Source organism: Alternaria burnsii (assembly GCF_013036055.1).
Source record: "Alternaria burnsii strain CBS107.38 chromosome Unknown 729, whole genome shotgun sequence".
NCBI lineage: Eukaryota > Fungi > Ascomycota > Dothideomycetes > Pleosporales > Pleosporaceae > Alternaria > Alternaria burnsii.
The window spans coordinates 22,886-36,992 of NW_024066127.1; the positions used below are offsets into that span (position 1 = coordinate 22,886).

Here is a 14,107-nt window from a genome sequence, read left to right on the forward strand (position 1 = left end):
GACGAGTACGTCATAATGATAGCGGGGCCATGATGGGGCTGCTCCACGCGATGCGCGCCACAGGATGCGATGATGTAGGAGAAAGCATGTAATAAAGTCAACGCTAAGTACGACAGCGAGGTGATGGTAAGGTATTTTCAATTGTTTTCCATTGCTAAAACAGTCTTTTACTCCGCCGCACCTACATCCATTTTCGAGAACCCATGAAAGAAGGCGCATTTCCCAAATGTAAGCCCGTGTCTCCTTGTCAGACCCCACTAATCATGCTATTCCAGCATTATATATACACATACGGCAAAATCGCTCAAAACATGGAAGCTGGTGCGCGCCGGTCGACGCACTTCGCTCAGGCCTGCCCAGACAATCCAGCGAAACCCGTTACGCTTCAGTATCGCAATCAAGCCATTATAGAACAAACGGCTGCTACAAAACCAGATAATGAAGGTAACTCCCGGCTCATTGCTCAAACGCATTGCATCTAGGCGGAAGCAGTCTCTGTAGTTGCAGCAGCTGCCTCAGGCTCAGCAGCCTTCTCAGCACCATCTCCACTTTTCTCGGCCTCCGCTTGCGCTGCGGGTGCGTCCTTAATGACCTCCTTGTCCGCTTCTGACATATGTACGTCGCCGTCCTCTTCGGCAGTCTTCGTGGCAGCAGCTTCGGTGGTAGTGTCGTCGATCTTCAGTCCCTCTGTGGCCTTCTCGACAGAGGGCGCCTCCTCCTTGGCAGACTCTGACTTCTCCCGCTCTTCGCCCTTGACGCCATTGGTAGCAGTTGGCTCAGACTCGGAAGCGAGAGCGCCACTCCACTTGTTGAGTAGATCTGCCGAGCGCTTCTTGAAGTTTAACTCTCCCTCCATGGGGATAGTTTCGAGCTTCATGATCGCCCTCAGGACCTTATGAACCTTGGTCTTCTTGATTACTTCAGCCTCCAGATCCTCATGGGCTTCTAACTGTGTTAGGTATTCAGACATGCTCGCCATATCTTCGTCCTTGGGTGCTTGGTCGCGCGAGAGGAAACCCTTTTGCAAGCGATGGCGGAGGTATAGAACTTGTTTCTCGCGCTTCAGTAGCCGCTCCTCCTCGGTCATAGGCGGCTCCTCTGGAGTTGGATCCACAGCTTCCTCGCTAGACTTCTTCTTGGACTTGGGTTCCTTCTTTGGTTTCGCTGCTGATGCATCCTTTGGCGTCTTCGTGGTCAGCTTGAGCTTGGTCTTGGGAGTCTTTGCAGCCTGTTAAAGAATTAACGGATGTGAAACAATCGAGTATCGTGATTCATACTTTCTCGTTCTCACCATCACTCTCGTCACCCTTCTTACGCTTCTTGGTGGCCTTAGCCTTCTTAGCGGAAGGAGCGGTCTCGTCAGCGTCTCCCATCTCAACGTCTTCAGAGTCCGGGGCTGTGCTCTTGCGCTTGGCAGCCTTTTCGGCCTTCGCTTGCTTCTTCTGATCCTTCTGCTCCTGATCTTCTTGCATGGCGGATTCATGGGCACTCAACATCTCCTTGAAGTGTGCCAGATCATAACCTTTAGCGGCAACCTGGTACGCTTCCCAGAGTTGCTTGTTCTTCTTCCCTTGGTTGCCGGAATCCACATCCTTCTTCACCTCTTCGATTTCGAATGGCAACAAATCAGTGTTAACTTGCCATGCAAATTCATTGGTGCCCAAGAACATAATTGGGTATCTTCTGTCTTTGGCGTTTTTACCGCCCTCGAGGAAGTCTTCGCGGTATGTGCCGTCAATGCGCCTAGCACTAACAGGACGCTTGACGAGGAGCGATTCGGGAAGCATTTCCTCATCGCAAACGATGACTGGCCATGGCTGGTAACCGCGCATGGCGACCATGAACATGTCACCAGGCGACACGTCTAGGCGCAGCTTGACTTCCTTCTTTCCCTTTTTGGCCGGTGTCTTCTTCTTATGCTCGGGGACACCTGCGCCCGACTTGCGCTTTCCATTTGCAGCCTTCTTCGGTGCTGGGGTGCCATTCGTTACTGGCGCGTCGGAGGCAGGGGCAGCATCTAAAATAGCGTGTCAGAATGCAAATGTGACGTATTGGCAATGTTCATGAGGTCTGGGATTCGAAGAGAAGCGTGGCTGCACTTACCTGCGTCATCGCTAGCTGCAGATGGCTCTGCTTGCGCGTCAGCAGTGGTGTCCTCCTTCTCAGCGTCGTCCTTTTGCGCGCTGTCATCTCCGGGAACTAATTTGCGATCGCGTTAGCTAATGCCTCTTCGGTTATTCGCGCACAAGTAAGTTGTTACCTTTGGCGACGCCTGAGGTGGCTACGACACCGTCCTCAGCCGGCTTTGCCTCAGCAACAGCAGGCTCCGCTACAGCGTCTGTAGAACGCGTCGGCTCGTCGACAGTGTTCGTGGTATCCGCAGACACGGGTGGGTTGGCTTCCTCGGCCATTGTGCGAGTCGAGCTCACGCTTGTATGATGTCGTGTCGACGCGTAAGGGAGGCGCAGATTCGCGAATTACCTCTTCGATGTGTTGGGGGCGATGGCTATACCGCGTGATTGATGGTTGACCAGATTGATCGATGGTGCGCGGTGGGTGAGGTGGTTGGGTCGTATTGTGGTGGTGTGGGGAGGGCGAAGAAGAGATCGGAGACGCAACTCTTCAACTTTCCAGCAACGCCAGGCGTAACACGTGACGTTCTTCGGCCTGCACGCACCACTCGGGCTATCGTGTTCGGAGAAGTTTGAGGTATTTCTCTGTCACTCGTCCAGGCACCACTGAGGATTTGATAACGTTGCAGCGAGTGTGACGTGTTTGCTGGGCGGTGGAAGGAATTCGCGCGATGCGATGACTTGGGTCCGTGCAGGAGTACAGCCCTGAGAGCAGCCGCGCCTCCGGCCAAGCAAACCCACCGTTCTGATACTTGTGCACGACGCTTGGAGATGATGCGAAAGTAATGGCCTTCCCTCTTCGGCACAGCTCTTTTGCTAGTGTCCTTGTTATCTTCTTGAGCTGAGGTGAGTGGTTGAGCAGTCGATCGGTTGTGACTGCCAGGCCGCCAATGATGAGCTAGACGGAGCTCTGGAGGTAAGAGCGCAAACTGTTGGTAGTAGCGACCCCCGCCGAGATCACACTTCCTAGCTCTTTCTTGCTTTGTCAGGTCTATACACTTGTTGTTAGCTGATGACACTCGTTCTGTGAGGATGACAAGATGTAAGTGGCTATGTTGGGTGGCACCAAGTCAGAACGCTGAGCTGCGGGGTTTCGGACTTGCTCAGGTAGACTTGTCAGGGTATTTTTGCATTTCAGCTACTACTAGAACGCGTCAGCTTAAATACGACAGGTGTTGAAGATAACAAAGAAACACTCACTGTAATCCAACCTGCTCTGCCAGATATCCGGATTCTATCCTGAAGACAAAGCGCGCTGCACTTGCAGCCCTATTGTCACCCTATCACAACGGCTCCTCCCCTGCGCAACCAAACCTCGTTGCAGATGTGGGTGTTACGTCGTCCGAGTGGCATAAGCAGCCCATTTGCAGTCGAACCAGTGTGAGGGTTTGATGTATCTGCCTCAACCTTATTCGTAATGATGTCTCCAGGGTGCATAACAAGGAGCATACCGTTGAAAAGGTCAAGCTAGCCGAATTCTACTCTCAGGGATACAACACTGTGGATTGTATCAATGTTCTGATGTGTGAAGGCTCGCTGGCCCTTTTGGGATGATCCCAACAATCCGGAACGTTTATCCAGCCACATATAAGCCTTTGATACGATTGCTTTGGGCCAGCTTGAACAAGTCCTCGGCTTTATGAAGACCGCTCACGTTCCGTCTCTTTGCTTCAGTTGTTGGTATGTTTTGCCTACGTAAGCAAAGACGTCTTGAGAACAAAGGTCTGCCTGCATAAGATGTAGTGAGAAATGAATACTGAGAGAAGACCTCAAAGATACGACATGCAGAGGAGTGCACATATACCACCACCCTGCACACGGTAATACAAGCGCAACAACGGGCATACGTGCAGAACACGATTTCAGCCTTGGCAGCGATACCCAGAGCTACGTTATAGGGTTCAGTTTTGGCCGTGGCTCCGTAGTGCCTAGGATGTCTTGAGGATACTGGACGACAAGGTATGCTTGTCCGTTGAGCACTAAGTGTACTTAACGGAGAATACAGAATCGGTCATATCCTTAAGCAGGACTGAACATGGGGCCTCCAAACTGAAGACTGCCCCGGATTATCACGGTCCGAAACAGGGGGTTTCCGTATCCGCGTTGACTATCGATAAGCCTAACCTGCATCTTCCATCTCTTGTCAACAGTTCGCTGCAGAGGCACGCTCGCTTGTCACTTCGGCTTGCAGGTTCGAACTCGACTGACGATCGGGTTGTCCAGTTTTATGGAAATACTGCACATAGCGAAGTCTTATTGTGACTCGCTCCCACACTGTCAAGTGGCCAGTGCTAGTGTTCTGCAGATATGTAGAGGTCGCAAAGATTCTTCATGCGCAGGGCTCTTCCGACGTGGTGTGAGGTAACCATGATTGATGCTGCGGCCTTTGCACGTAGAACAGCTGGGAAGAGCTCATCCAAAGCTGCTTTCGAAGAGCCAAGGGACGGGGGCCAAAACGAGGCCCTGCTCAAAACCGATTTCAAGGCCCCAGATACACTGTGCGCGTATTCGCCATTGTATCTGTCCGAGTCGGTTGCTTGTACAACGCATGCGATAGTCGATCGTTCGGCCGGTGCATGTGGTCGATCGAGGGGCAGTGGAGCGTCAATAGTGCCATCGTGTCGTCGTAGCGAGGTGCATAAGTATTAGGAATGCAAAATGGCTATCCAAGGTTTGCGCGTGGAACATGTGAGATGTTCTTCTGCGGGCGATGCGAGGGCGTTGATGGTGTTCGAAGCGGGCGGCTCCCACGAGCGGCCTGTGGTTGTCGCTAGTGGTCCAGCCATCACGTGTACTGTTAAGCGCTGCAAAACCAACCTTTGAGCATGACCTGGGGAACACTGTATGTGTTTTCGTTTTGGCCGTAGAAATGAAATTGCCACAACTGTGATAAATTGAAAGAAAAGCAACAGTCGAGGTTTTGGACATAGCGCGAATGCATGCACTTAGGATACGTGCTTCGGCAGACTTGCGCAGCTGCACTCAACCCGCCTAGAACTTCTGTCATACGTTCTGAAACAGTAACGTACAGGATACTGCAAAAGCCTTACCCGCTAAAGCCCGGTTCGCGCATACTTAGCGCAAGGCAATCGTGGACCCGGAGATCTGCATCCCTAGCTTTCGTCACAGATCAGAAAGTTGCGCAACAAGCATCCCCGCCATTCACACCAAAACCATGGCGACTGAGGCACCCACCGCAAATGGCGCACCTACTGGCGACTACTCAGCAGTGTGGGCGGACAAGTACCGTGGTGTATGTATTCTTGAGCTTGAACTGCATCTTGTCTAATTATTTGTAGGCGACTGTAGAGGACCTCGACCCCCCGCCTGCCTTGTCCATTCAACCCTCGGACCCTATATCATGGGCGCTCATGTCCGGCCTTGAGCGCGACTACACACATCTCACAGTAATTTCTCAAACGAACCGCGCACTACTCGGCTACATCAGCATCCCGCATCTACAGCAGCTGCTCAAAGAAGGCAAAGTCAAGGACAGCGACCCCGTTGAGGCAGCAATGCACAAGTTTCAGCGGCGCGGCAGGAGGTACAAGGTCATCACGACCGAGACCCCGCTAGAGGAACTCGAGCAGTTCTTCGCTGGTGGGGTAGATGGAAGTGGGAAGCAGGAGTTCGCGGTGGTAACGGACGCCAGTAGGAAGTTTGTATTGGGCGTAGCTACACGGGCTGATTTGGAGAATTTCGCAAAGAGGAGAGCATAGAAATGCTCAGGGAGGGATCACGGGAAAACGGGAAAACAGGGGAGGGTACCCATAGGTGCATTGGCAGGCGTTTATCTGGTATACCCTATGGCCGGGACTATGGAGGCTGGATTCAACACACGGCTTGAGAAACAATGGGTCTCTTCAAAATAGTCACCATGTTACTTGGAAGCATAGAATGGTAGACTAACATTAAATAGCGAACTTGACTAGCTTGCCTACGTTCCACTAATGCATAGTACTGTGTACAATGCCATGCTTCGTAACACCAAGTTGTTCAATCTTCCTCACTCCAAATATGCTTTCATATACAAACGTGTTGGACTATTTCTCTCGTGAAGAACGCGTTGAATCCCCACAGACGTCATGATAGAGGGTAATGCATCTGCTGAGTCATGTCCTCCTCTCATTTCCGATCCATGGTCGCCATGCGCAAACCATAGTCTCGGGTTCCCCACACACCGGAAGGTAGAGCGACGGCTCCTCATGGTTTTTTGAACTTGGATATTTTTGGACACAAAAGTCCTCAACCGCAATTCTCTTTCTCTTGCATCGTTCGTCGCTGGCATGCTCGCGCCTTGCTTCCGCATGCGCAGTAGACCCCTCCTCCAGCACCAACTATCACAAGCCTGGAGACCAGCACTCCGAACGCCAACGAGACCACTCGCAGTACCTGCTTTCCCACCACGAAGTTCGAGATGCTATTCCAATAAAGCGTCCAAAGCGCAAACGGGCGCTGGCACGACGACGCCCGTTCCTGACAACGCGAAGCCGCCCAAGTCCAAGTTACCTTTCTACTTTGAGGCTGGATATGCGCTTTTCGCAAAGAGGCCTTCACGGCCGTTTCCTCCGCCGTTCTTGTCGTTGCCTTCAACGAGTTTCTCTGAACCCCTAAGTACACATAACAAGAGTAGGGATCGCCGACCAACTGTAAATGGGGAGATGATAAGAGGGGTTACAAACGGGGACGACGCGGTGCTAGTGAGTGAGAGCTTTATTGCAGCAAACGATGGTGTGGGAGCATGGGCGACGAGAGAAAAGGGACACGCCGCGTAAGTCCTGTGTCGTTTGGTTATCTAGGAGGTGCGAGTACTGATCATACACTACACAGTTTGTGGTCCCGTCTAATCGCCCATTTCTGGTCTCTTGAAATCGAGGGCGCGTCCTACTCCTCCACCTCGCCTCCAAATCCTGTCACGTACCTCCAGACCGCATACGAACTTACCAAGCAAGCCACCTCCTCGCCCAACGAATGGCATGGCACAACTACTGCCTGTGGAGCGCTTCTCGGAGCGGATAACGAACAACCGGACCACCCCTTGCTCTACGTGACGCAATTAGGCGATTCCCAAATCCTCGTCATACGACCAAGTAGCAAGGAAGTCATCTACAAAACGCAGGAGCAATGGCACTGGTTTGACTGTCCACGGCAACTGGGTACGAATAGTCCAGATACACCAGACAACAATGCGGTCATGGATTGTGTGAAAATCCGGGAAGAAGACGTCGTTTTGGCGCTGACGGATGGCGTAGTAGACAATTTATGGGAACATGAAATTGTTGAAAATATCTGCGAAAGCATGGAGAAGTGGACCGGCGATAAAGATAAAGATACAGAGGACCAGACGTATGCTGCCGGTATGCAATTCGCAGCACAGCAGTTGATGAATGCCGCAAGAGAGATAGCCCAGGATCCGTTTGCTGAGAGTCCATATATGGAGAAGGCGATCGATGAGGGCTTATCCATCGAAGGAGGTCTGTTTATTCGGCCGTGAGAGTGAGACGCCGCTGACGTTATTTTAGGAAAGCTTGACGACATCAGTGTCGTAGCCGCACAGTGTAAACGGCGCAAAGGATGAAACGGCGTAACGAGATTCTTAACGACCGAAAACCTGCAACCAACGACAGACTAAACCACACGCCGATTGGCAGTGAAAGCATCAGGTTATCATGTGCTACGTTTGCCTCGACCCCAGAAGCCGCAATGCCGCGGACAGTCTGCCAGATCGTAGGATACACACCGTTATGCGCAACCGCCGTATGCCTTCCACACACGCACCATAGCGCCACACCGGCAACTGAGAGACGCCACGCATTGCAGAGTATATACTAGATTAAGGACGTACAAGGTACGCAACCCGCATGTTGATGCACGGCAAGACGAGAGAAGAAACGAGTGAGATATTTTAATAGTATTGTCATGAAGTCCTCGGGTTTGCGATATGTAAAGTTGTTTAGTGTACAGTGGCCATGAGGCTGTTTGAGGGCGCAGTTGAAGCAAACGCATACTCTTTACCGGCCCATGCTATCCTGATATTCTATTCTCTGTGGCGCATGGGTAAAAATGTCAACAACGTTATTTGAGCATGTCAAGGACAATCGCGACCGGAGCATTTATGACCGCTTTCTCCATCCCCTTTTAGACGTACGCCTTCCGGACTGATCACAATCGTATAATTTCTTCACTCGGTAACACCGCGAACATCGCTTCGCGTTCATATAAGAAGTGTCTGGTCCCTTTAAGCACGCACTGCAGAGAGCGGGTTTATAGGCATCCTATGACTTCGGGGTTTCCCCTTCTTTGCGAACCGGTGAACCTGTGGGTGAGCGAGTGACACGACGTCTAGCCCTACCAGTTTTGCTGCGAGATCGTGACCTGCTAGGACTTAGGGATCGTTTGCGCTTTTTGATGTCGGTGCGAGAGTCGTTGGAATCAGCTCTGGATGAAGTAGAACGTCTGCGCCGACGCTCTCGCACAGGGCTTACAGACATGGAGCTCGAGGGGGAACGACGCCGGCGGCGCGGAGGGGTTCGTGATCGTGATCGCAGCCTGGGCGCTGGTGAGCTCGATTTGGTTCTGAATGGCGGGGAACTGGAGCGCGAATTATGCTTGGGTCGCCTCCTGCTCTCGCTCGGAGACCTATCTCTCCTTCGTCTTGCAGGTGGCGATTTGCTACGCGAAGGAGAGCGACGGCGAACACGGCGAGGTGGAGATCTTGAGCGGTCAGTTGATGGAGAACGCCGCGTTCGACGCCTGGGTGGTGGAGATCGAGAGGGTTCTGACGATAGTGAGCGACGTGTACGACGAGGTGGTGGAGATGCAGAACGACTGCCCGAAGGTGAGCGACGGCGGTCGCGGGATCTATCGCGACGTCCTCCACGTCCACGACCACGTCCCCCTCCAGGTATGTAAACATCACGCTCGCGAGTAGGTGGGGAAGGTCTCCGTCTCCTGTCATATGTCAGTAGTCTTCTCTCCGCATAGACGCGAAAGACGTACGGTGGTGACCTTGAGTCGTGCTCGCGTCGTGGAATTCCTCTGTCAAAGTCTCTGCCGCGCCCTCTGCGATCGCTGCCACGGTATCTTCCTCCACCACGGCCGCGTTCGGGTCTATCTGAACGCTCAGGACGCTCACTTTGTCGGAAAGAGTCGATCATAGCATTCTGCGCTTGTTCTTCGGCCCGTCGAGCATCAGCTGCGGCCTTTGAAAGCTATAGAGATCCTTAGCAACAGTAATGGTGTTGGTCCGTAGTTTGGCTTACCTGCTCCTGCTGCAGTTCGGCCTTCTTCGCCTCCAACAGTTCTCGGGGCACACCCATAGGACTGTCTTGCGCACTCAACATGAGGTCCCATAGCTCTTTGCAGAAAGGTGCTGTATCCTTGTTAAGGAAGCCCGTCAGTTGGATTTGGATTTCCTTGATCTTGGGCTGCATAGGTTAGCAAGCGTTGCGCTATGCCGATTCTAGGTCTACTGACAAATTGGTTCTGTTCGATCAAATTGTAACAGGTCTCGACTACGATGTCGTCTTCGTCGCCGAGAATAGTGGTGATCCTGTTAGCAATCCACTTCTTCATGAGGTCAATGTTGACTTTCTCAATGTCGACCTTCTTGTCGAACTCGGGTGGAAACTTTGTTGCCTTGAGGCGCTTCTGGTCGACGCTAGACGCCATTTTGAGAAATAGAGATAGAGTGCAATTGGGAGGCAAACGGAGTGACGCGTGTGGAGAAGGACGATTTCGCGACGGTGAAAGCTGGAGCTCGGGCGGACCCATCTGCGGGCTTGGCATCCATCTCCGGGGCTACGTCAGTTGTTCATGCAGGTACGACGCGCTAAGCTCCTGCCACCCGCCGCTCCAAACCTCACGCTTCCCTTTCGACGTCTTGGGCTGGGAAACAGCGAAACCCGGTCTACAGCATCAAAGTGACAGAGTACGAAAGCGTAACGCTAACATGAAATGTGCCATCTGGACAATGTCCTGTTTCGCTTGCCTTCGAACAGTCTATACGAGGTCTGGCTGTTCGAATCGAACAGAGCTAACATGCTGACATGCACTTGCTGCGTTCGCACGTCTCTTCCGTCAGCTCTCAACTAAATTGTTTTGGTCACGACTTCTCTTCATATCTTAAAATCATGAGATTCCGACCCATCAGGCTATGGCCACAATCATCCACTTACCTGGGCCAGCATATCATTTCTCCCACGACCCATCATATCACACCGATTGTCACTCGAACTTCTCCCTCCACATCTTTCTGTCTATCATTAACTCTATCCCCATTCGTCATGGTGGATCCAGCTGCGGTTTCTGACGTGCCTCCTGTGGAAGAACCCGAAGCGCCTACCGAGCCAGAGCCCGCTCCAGAACCTCTGGCAGAGCCGCCTGCTGACCCAGCACCCGAAGAGGCTGCCCCGTCCACTCCAAAGCCTGTTGTTGAACCAGAACCAGAATCAGAACCAGAACCAGAATCGCAAGCGGAGCCCGAGGCATCACCTGAGGAGGCACCAGAGCCTGTAGCCGAAGCGCCTCCTGAGCCAAAAGAAGAGCCTCCAGTTGAAGGTAAGCCTGAGCCTATTCCTGAAGAATCAGTACCAGAACCGGGACCGGAACTGGCAGTCGAAGCTCATCCTGAGATCGAGGAGCGTCCGGTTGGGGGTCAGCCAGCACCTGCTTCCGAAGAACTGGTAGCAGAGCCAAAACCAGTACCCAAGGAGGTACAAAAGCCCGTAGTCGAAGCCCTACCGGAGCCGGTAGACGAGCCCGTATCCAAGAACCCATCTGATCCTGCTGCCGAGCTGGCGCCCGAACCTGCTCCCGAAGAACCAGTCGCAGAGCGGCCAGCCGGAGAGCCTGAAGCTGCACCTGCTCCGGTTCAACGTTCCGTGGATCCTGAAAGGGAACCAGAGCCAGAGTCTGATAGTGTTCCAGGAGAATCGCCAGTAGAGCCATCAGCTGAAGAACTGCCAATGGAACCTCGAACCTCAGAACCTGAAGCTACACCTGCTCCGTTGCAACGTTCTGTCGACCCTGAGCCTGAGCTACATACTGAACCTGAAGCTGTTCCTGAAGAACCTCCAGCTGAAGTACCTGAAGCAGAATCCCCAATCGAACCTTCACCAGCAGTACCCGAAGCGGTTCCACCAGCAGAGCCTGAGCCTACAGCAGAGCCAACGTTGCAAGTACCTGCTATACCACCTGTCGAAACCGAACCTATAGAACCCGCGCCAGCAAGTGAGCAAGTGCCTGAGCCTGACGCTGCTCCTGAAGCTGAGGCTGAGGCTGAATCTACACCTGTGCCTGTCACGAGGGTAGCCGAAGCAGAAGAAGGCGCTGGGGCAGTAACTGAGCCTGAAACCGTGGCAGAAGAATCCGAGCCAGCACCGGCTACTGAGCCTGGAGTTGCCCCTGATTCCGGGGCAGCAGAGCCAGGAGCACCTACCGAACCTGCACCCGAGCCAGAAGCCGCGCCTGCTTACACAGCTGCAGAGACAGAGGACGTGCCAACTGCGTCTCCAGAAGCTCTTGCACCTGAACCCACACCATCTGTAGCAGAAACAGAAGCACCGGCTCCTTCTGTGGCAACGACGACTGTGTGAGTACACTTAGTACCTCTTACCATCCCTGAACTAAATCAACTCCCTCAGCCTCCCCCGATACACTATACTGGATCCCAATTTGACAGCTACCTGTGTACTAATGTTCTCCAGAAAAACTCACAGGCGCGACAAGGTCAAGCTACTTGCAGCTATGCGTGCACCACCCGAGTCTGTTCCTATCATGGTGCTTCTCCGCCAGAAGAAGAAGGCTGGTGAAGATGTCAAGGCTATAGCAGACGCTATGCTTGCAGCTGCAGGATCGTGAAATGAGTTGGAAGATTAGTATTTAGATCGTGGTGGTGAACTTCAGGTCTCCCTAAGAAAGCCCTCTACCTGGCGTTGAATACCGACTCCTATGCAGATGCTACTACGAAGCGAATGAATCTCTCAGTCTTACATGTCTCCTTCGAGCCGCGCCCTCTTGTCTTCGCAAGGAACTGCCAACACGATGAGAGTGCGAAGATCACCCTTTCTCTTCTCTTCGTGCTCATGTATTGAACCCTCCTTGTCATGCCTCTTTGCGTGAGTCTAAGGTTATCGATCACGTCCGCAGCTGCAGTTGCCTTTAGCCCCCACCGCAAGTTCACATGTTCTCTCTTTCTTGACCTTGCGCTTGGTGTTGCGCAGCATCTCTTGTGTCTTTGTATGTCCATGCTCACTTCCAACCTCCTCTTCACCCGCCAACAGCTTTCCTAACCAAACTCCTCGCCTCCTCGAGTCCCCTGCCCAACTCTCCCCTCTTGTGCGCTTCCTTCACTTCGTAATGTAGTTTCAGCAGGTCCTTTGCGCGCTTGAGGTCTGGGTCTTGCTCATCGTCTGTTGCTGTGTTGGGTTTTGCGGTGTTGTCATGGGAGGATGTGGAGTCGAAATCTGTAGAGCGCGCAGATACGAGGGCAAGTGCTGCAGCGGGATCCTGCAAATGAAATGGTGTTAAAAAGAAGGGCGATGCATGGATACGAGGACAGGGTAACGTACACAAACGCGTAAGGACACAAGATCGGATAGCATTTCCGCAAGCTGCATTGTGTTTTCTTGGCTTTGCGCCATATGCGCGGGTGCTAAAGGGAATCCTGGGATATGTCTTGTTTGGTCACAAATGCGTAATGTAATGTGGAATGGCTGTTGCGGTAGTTTGGTTGCGTTGCGTTGCGATCGCAAGTGGGATGGATGACCCAGAAGCTCTGACGTTCACACGGCAATTCCCCCCACATCTCGGTTCCTAACCCGTAGCGGGCAGGGGCCCGAGATCAAAACTCCCGTCGATGACCGGTCAAGTACCTTCCTGAAGACGGTCTGCTACATCTCGTTTGCAGTCATATATACGTGCTTTTAGATTATATCTGAAAACCTTGGGAATACTTCATCATGGCGAGCATACAAGCTATCAGGGCGAATTGTCGCAAGGTACGTGATTTCGTGTGGTATCTGTGTTATCAGGGAACCATAGTGGGAGAAAGAGCTGGAGAGCCATGTTGTGGCAAATGTAATTGGCACGAACTATATTGACTATCGTGGCTTGCAAAGTTAGTGTTTCTGTGCTTTGGAACTGGACGGTTGAGCAAGTCGGATTGGAAGAGAACGAAATTCGGACTCGGCACAGAGGAGACTTTTGGTATAATCTGACACTTCGCAGGTCATGTGCATAGGCAGGAACTATGCAGACCACATTAAGGAGCTATCTAGTGCTACGCCCAAGCAACCCTTCTTCTTCCTGAAGCCACCATCATCTATCTTGCTACCAGGCGCTGGTCCAGTACTACGACCTCGTGGTGTGAATATGCACTATGAAGTTGAGCTCGGTCTCATCATGGGCAAGACAATAAGGGATCTGCATCCTGAGGATACCAAGGGTGCTATGGATGCTATAGAAGGTACTACGGACGCTATACATGAAGCCAAGTGTAACATTATATGGGGTCCCTATCGAACTGACATTCGAAATACAGGTTATGTTCTCGCTATCGACATGACTGCACGTAATGTGCAGGATGAAGCGAAAAGAAAAGGCCTGCCATGGTCCATTGCGAAGGGTTTCGACACCTTCATGCCCATCAGCAACTTCATCGCGAAGAGCCGGATCCCAGACCCACAGAAAGCACACCTTTGGCTTTCAGTCAACAACGAAATGAAGCAATCCGACAACACTGAACTAATGCTTTTCCGAATCCCGAGACAACTAAGCGATATTAGCAGGGTCATGACGCTAGAAAAGGGCGATATTGTACTCACAGGAACGCCGAAGGGCGTGGGTCCAGTGAAGACGGGCGACATTATGCGTGCGGGACTCAAGGTGGATGGTAAAGATATCGAAGAGGCGAACCTAGAAGTGCCAGTTGCAGATCGTGAGGGTTTGTACGAGTTCAGCGAAACATAAGGCGA

The 14,107-nt window shown here is 52.4% G+C and overlaps 7 protein-coding genes across 7 annotated transcripts; 4 read left to right on the forward strand and 3 right to left on the reverse strand.

Annotated features, from left to right (window-relative positions):
* Positions 1 to 478: 478 nt before the first annotated feature.
* Positions 479 to 2,411, reverse strand: GT037_010311 (uncharacterized protein; the record flags this gene model as incomplete). Its single annotated transcript, XM_038935358.1, has 4 exons — positions 479 to 1,228; positions 1,278 to 2,017; positions 2,104 to 2,199; positions 2,261 to 2,411. The coding sequence occupies 4 exons, from the start codon at positions 2,409 to 2,411 to the stop codon at positions 479 to 481; spliced, it is 1,737 nt and encodes a 578-aa protein (XP_038781866.1).
* A 2,896-nt stretch (positions 2,412 to 5,307) lies between these two features.
* Positions 5,308 to 5,851, forward strand: GT037_010312 (uncharacterized protein; the record flags this gene model as incomplete). Its single annotated transcript, XM_038935359.1, has 2 exons — positions 5,308 to 5,385; positions 5,432 to 5,851. The coding sequence occupies 2 exons, from the start codon at positions 5,308 to 5,310 to the stop codon at positions 5,849 to 5,851; spliced, it is 498 nt and encodes a 165-aa protein (XP_038781867.1).
* Positions 5,852 to 6,418: 567 nt separating this feature from the next.
* On the forward strand, positions 6,419 to 7,710 carry GT037_010313 (uncharacterized protein; the record flags this gene model as incomplete). The annotated part of the gene is made up of 3 exons (XM_038935360.1): positions 6,419 to 6,903; positions 6,963 to 7,606; positions 7,655 to 7,710. The coding sequence occupies 3 exons, from the start codon at positions 6,419 to 6,421 to the stop codon at positions 7,708 to 7,710; spliced, it is 1,185 nt and encodes a 394-aa protein (XP_038781868.1).
* Positions 7,711 to 8,407: 697 nt separating this feature from the next.
* On the reverse strand, positions 8,408 to 9,803 carry GT037_010314 (pwi domain-containing protein; the record flags this gene model as incomplete). The annotated part of the gene is made up of 4 exons (XM_038935361.1): positions 8,408 to 9,083; positions 9,132 to 9,343; positions 9,395 to 9,559; positions 9,609 to 9,803. 4 exons carry the CDS (start codon positions 9,801 to 9,803, stop codon positions 8,408 to 8,410), a joined length of 1,248 nt encoding a protein of 415 aa, XP_038781869.1.
* A 614-nt stretch (positions 9,804 to 10,417) lies between these two features.
* Positions 10,418 to 11,993, forward strand: GT037_010315 (uncharacterized protein; the record flags this gene model as incomplete). Its single annotated transcript, XM_038935362.1, has 2 exons — positions 10,418 to 11,724; positions 11,840 to 11,993. 2 exons carry the CDS (start codon positions 10,418 to 10,420, stop codon positions 11,991 to 11,993), a joined length of 1,461 nt encoding a protein of 486 aa, XP_038781870.1.
* A 408-nt stretch (positions 11,994 to 12,401) lies between these two features.
* Positions 12,402 to 12,751, reverse strand: GT037_010316 (uncharacterized protein; the record flags this gene model as incomplete). Its single annotated transcript, XM_038935363.1, has 2 exons — positions 12,402 to 12,641; positions 12,704 to 12,751. The coding sequence occupies 2 exons, from the start codon at positions 12,749 to 12,751 to the stop codon at positions 12,402 to 12,404; spliced, it is 288 nt and encodes a 95-aa protein (XP_038781871.1).
* A 342-nt stretch (positions 12,752 to 13,093) lies between these two features.
* GT037_010317 (uncharacterized protein) lies at positions 13,094 to 14,102 on the forward strand (the record flags this gene model as incomplete). The annotated part of the gene is made up of 2 exons (XM_038935364.1): positions 13,094 to 13,132; positions 13,362 to 14,102. 2 exons carry the CDS (start codon positions 13,094 to 13,096, stop codon positions 14,100 to 14,102), a joined length of 780 nt encoding a protein of 259 aa, XP_038781872.1.
* Positions 14,103 to 14,107: the final 5 nt, after the last annotated feature.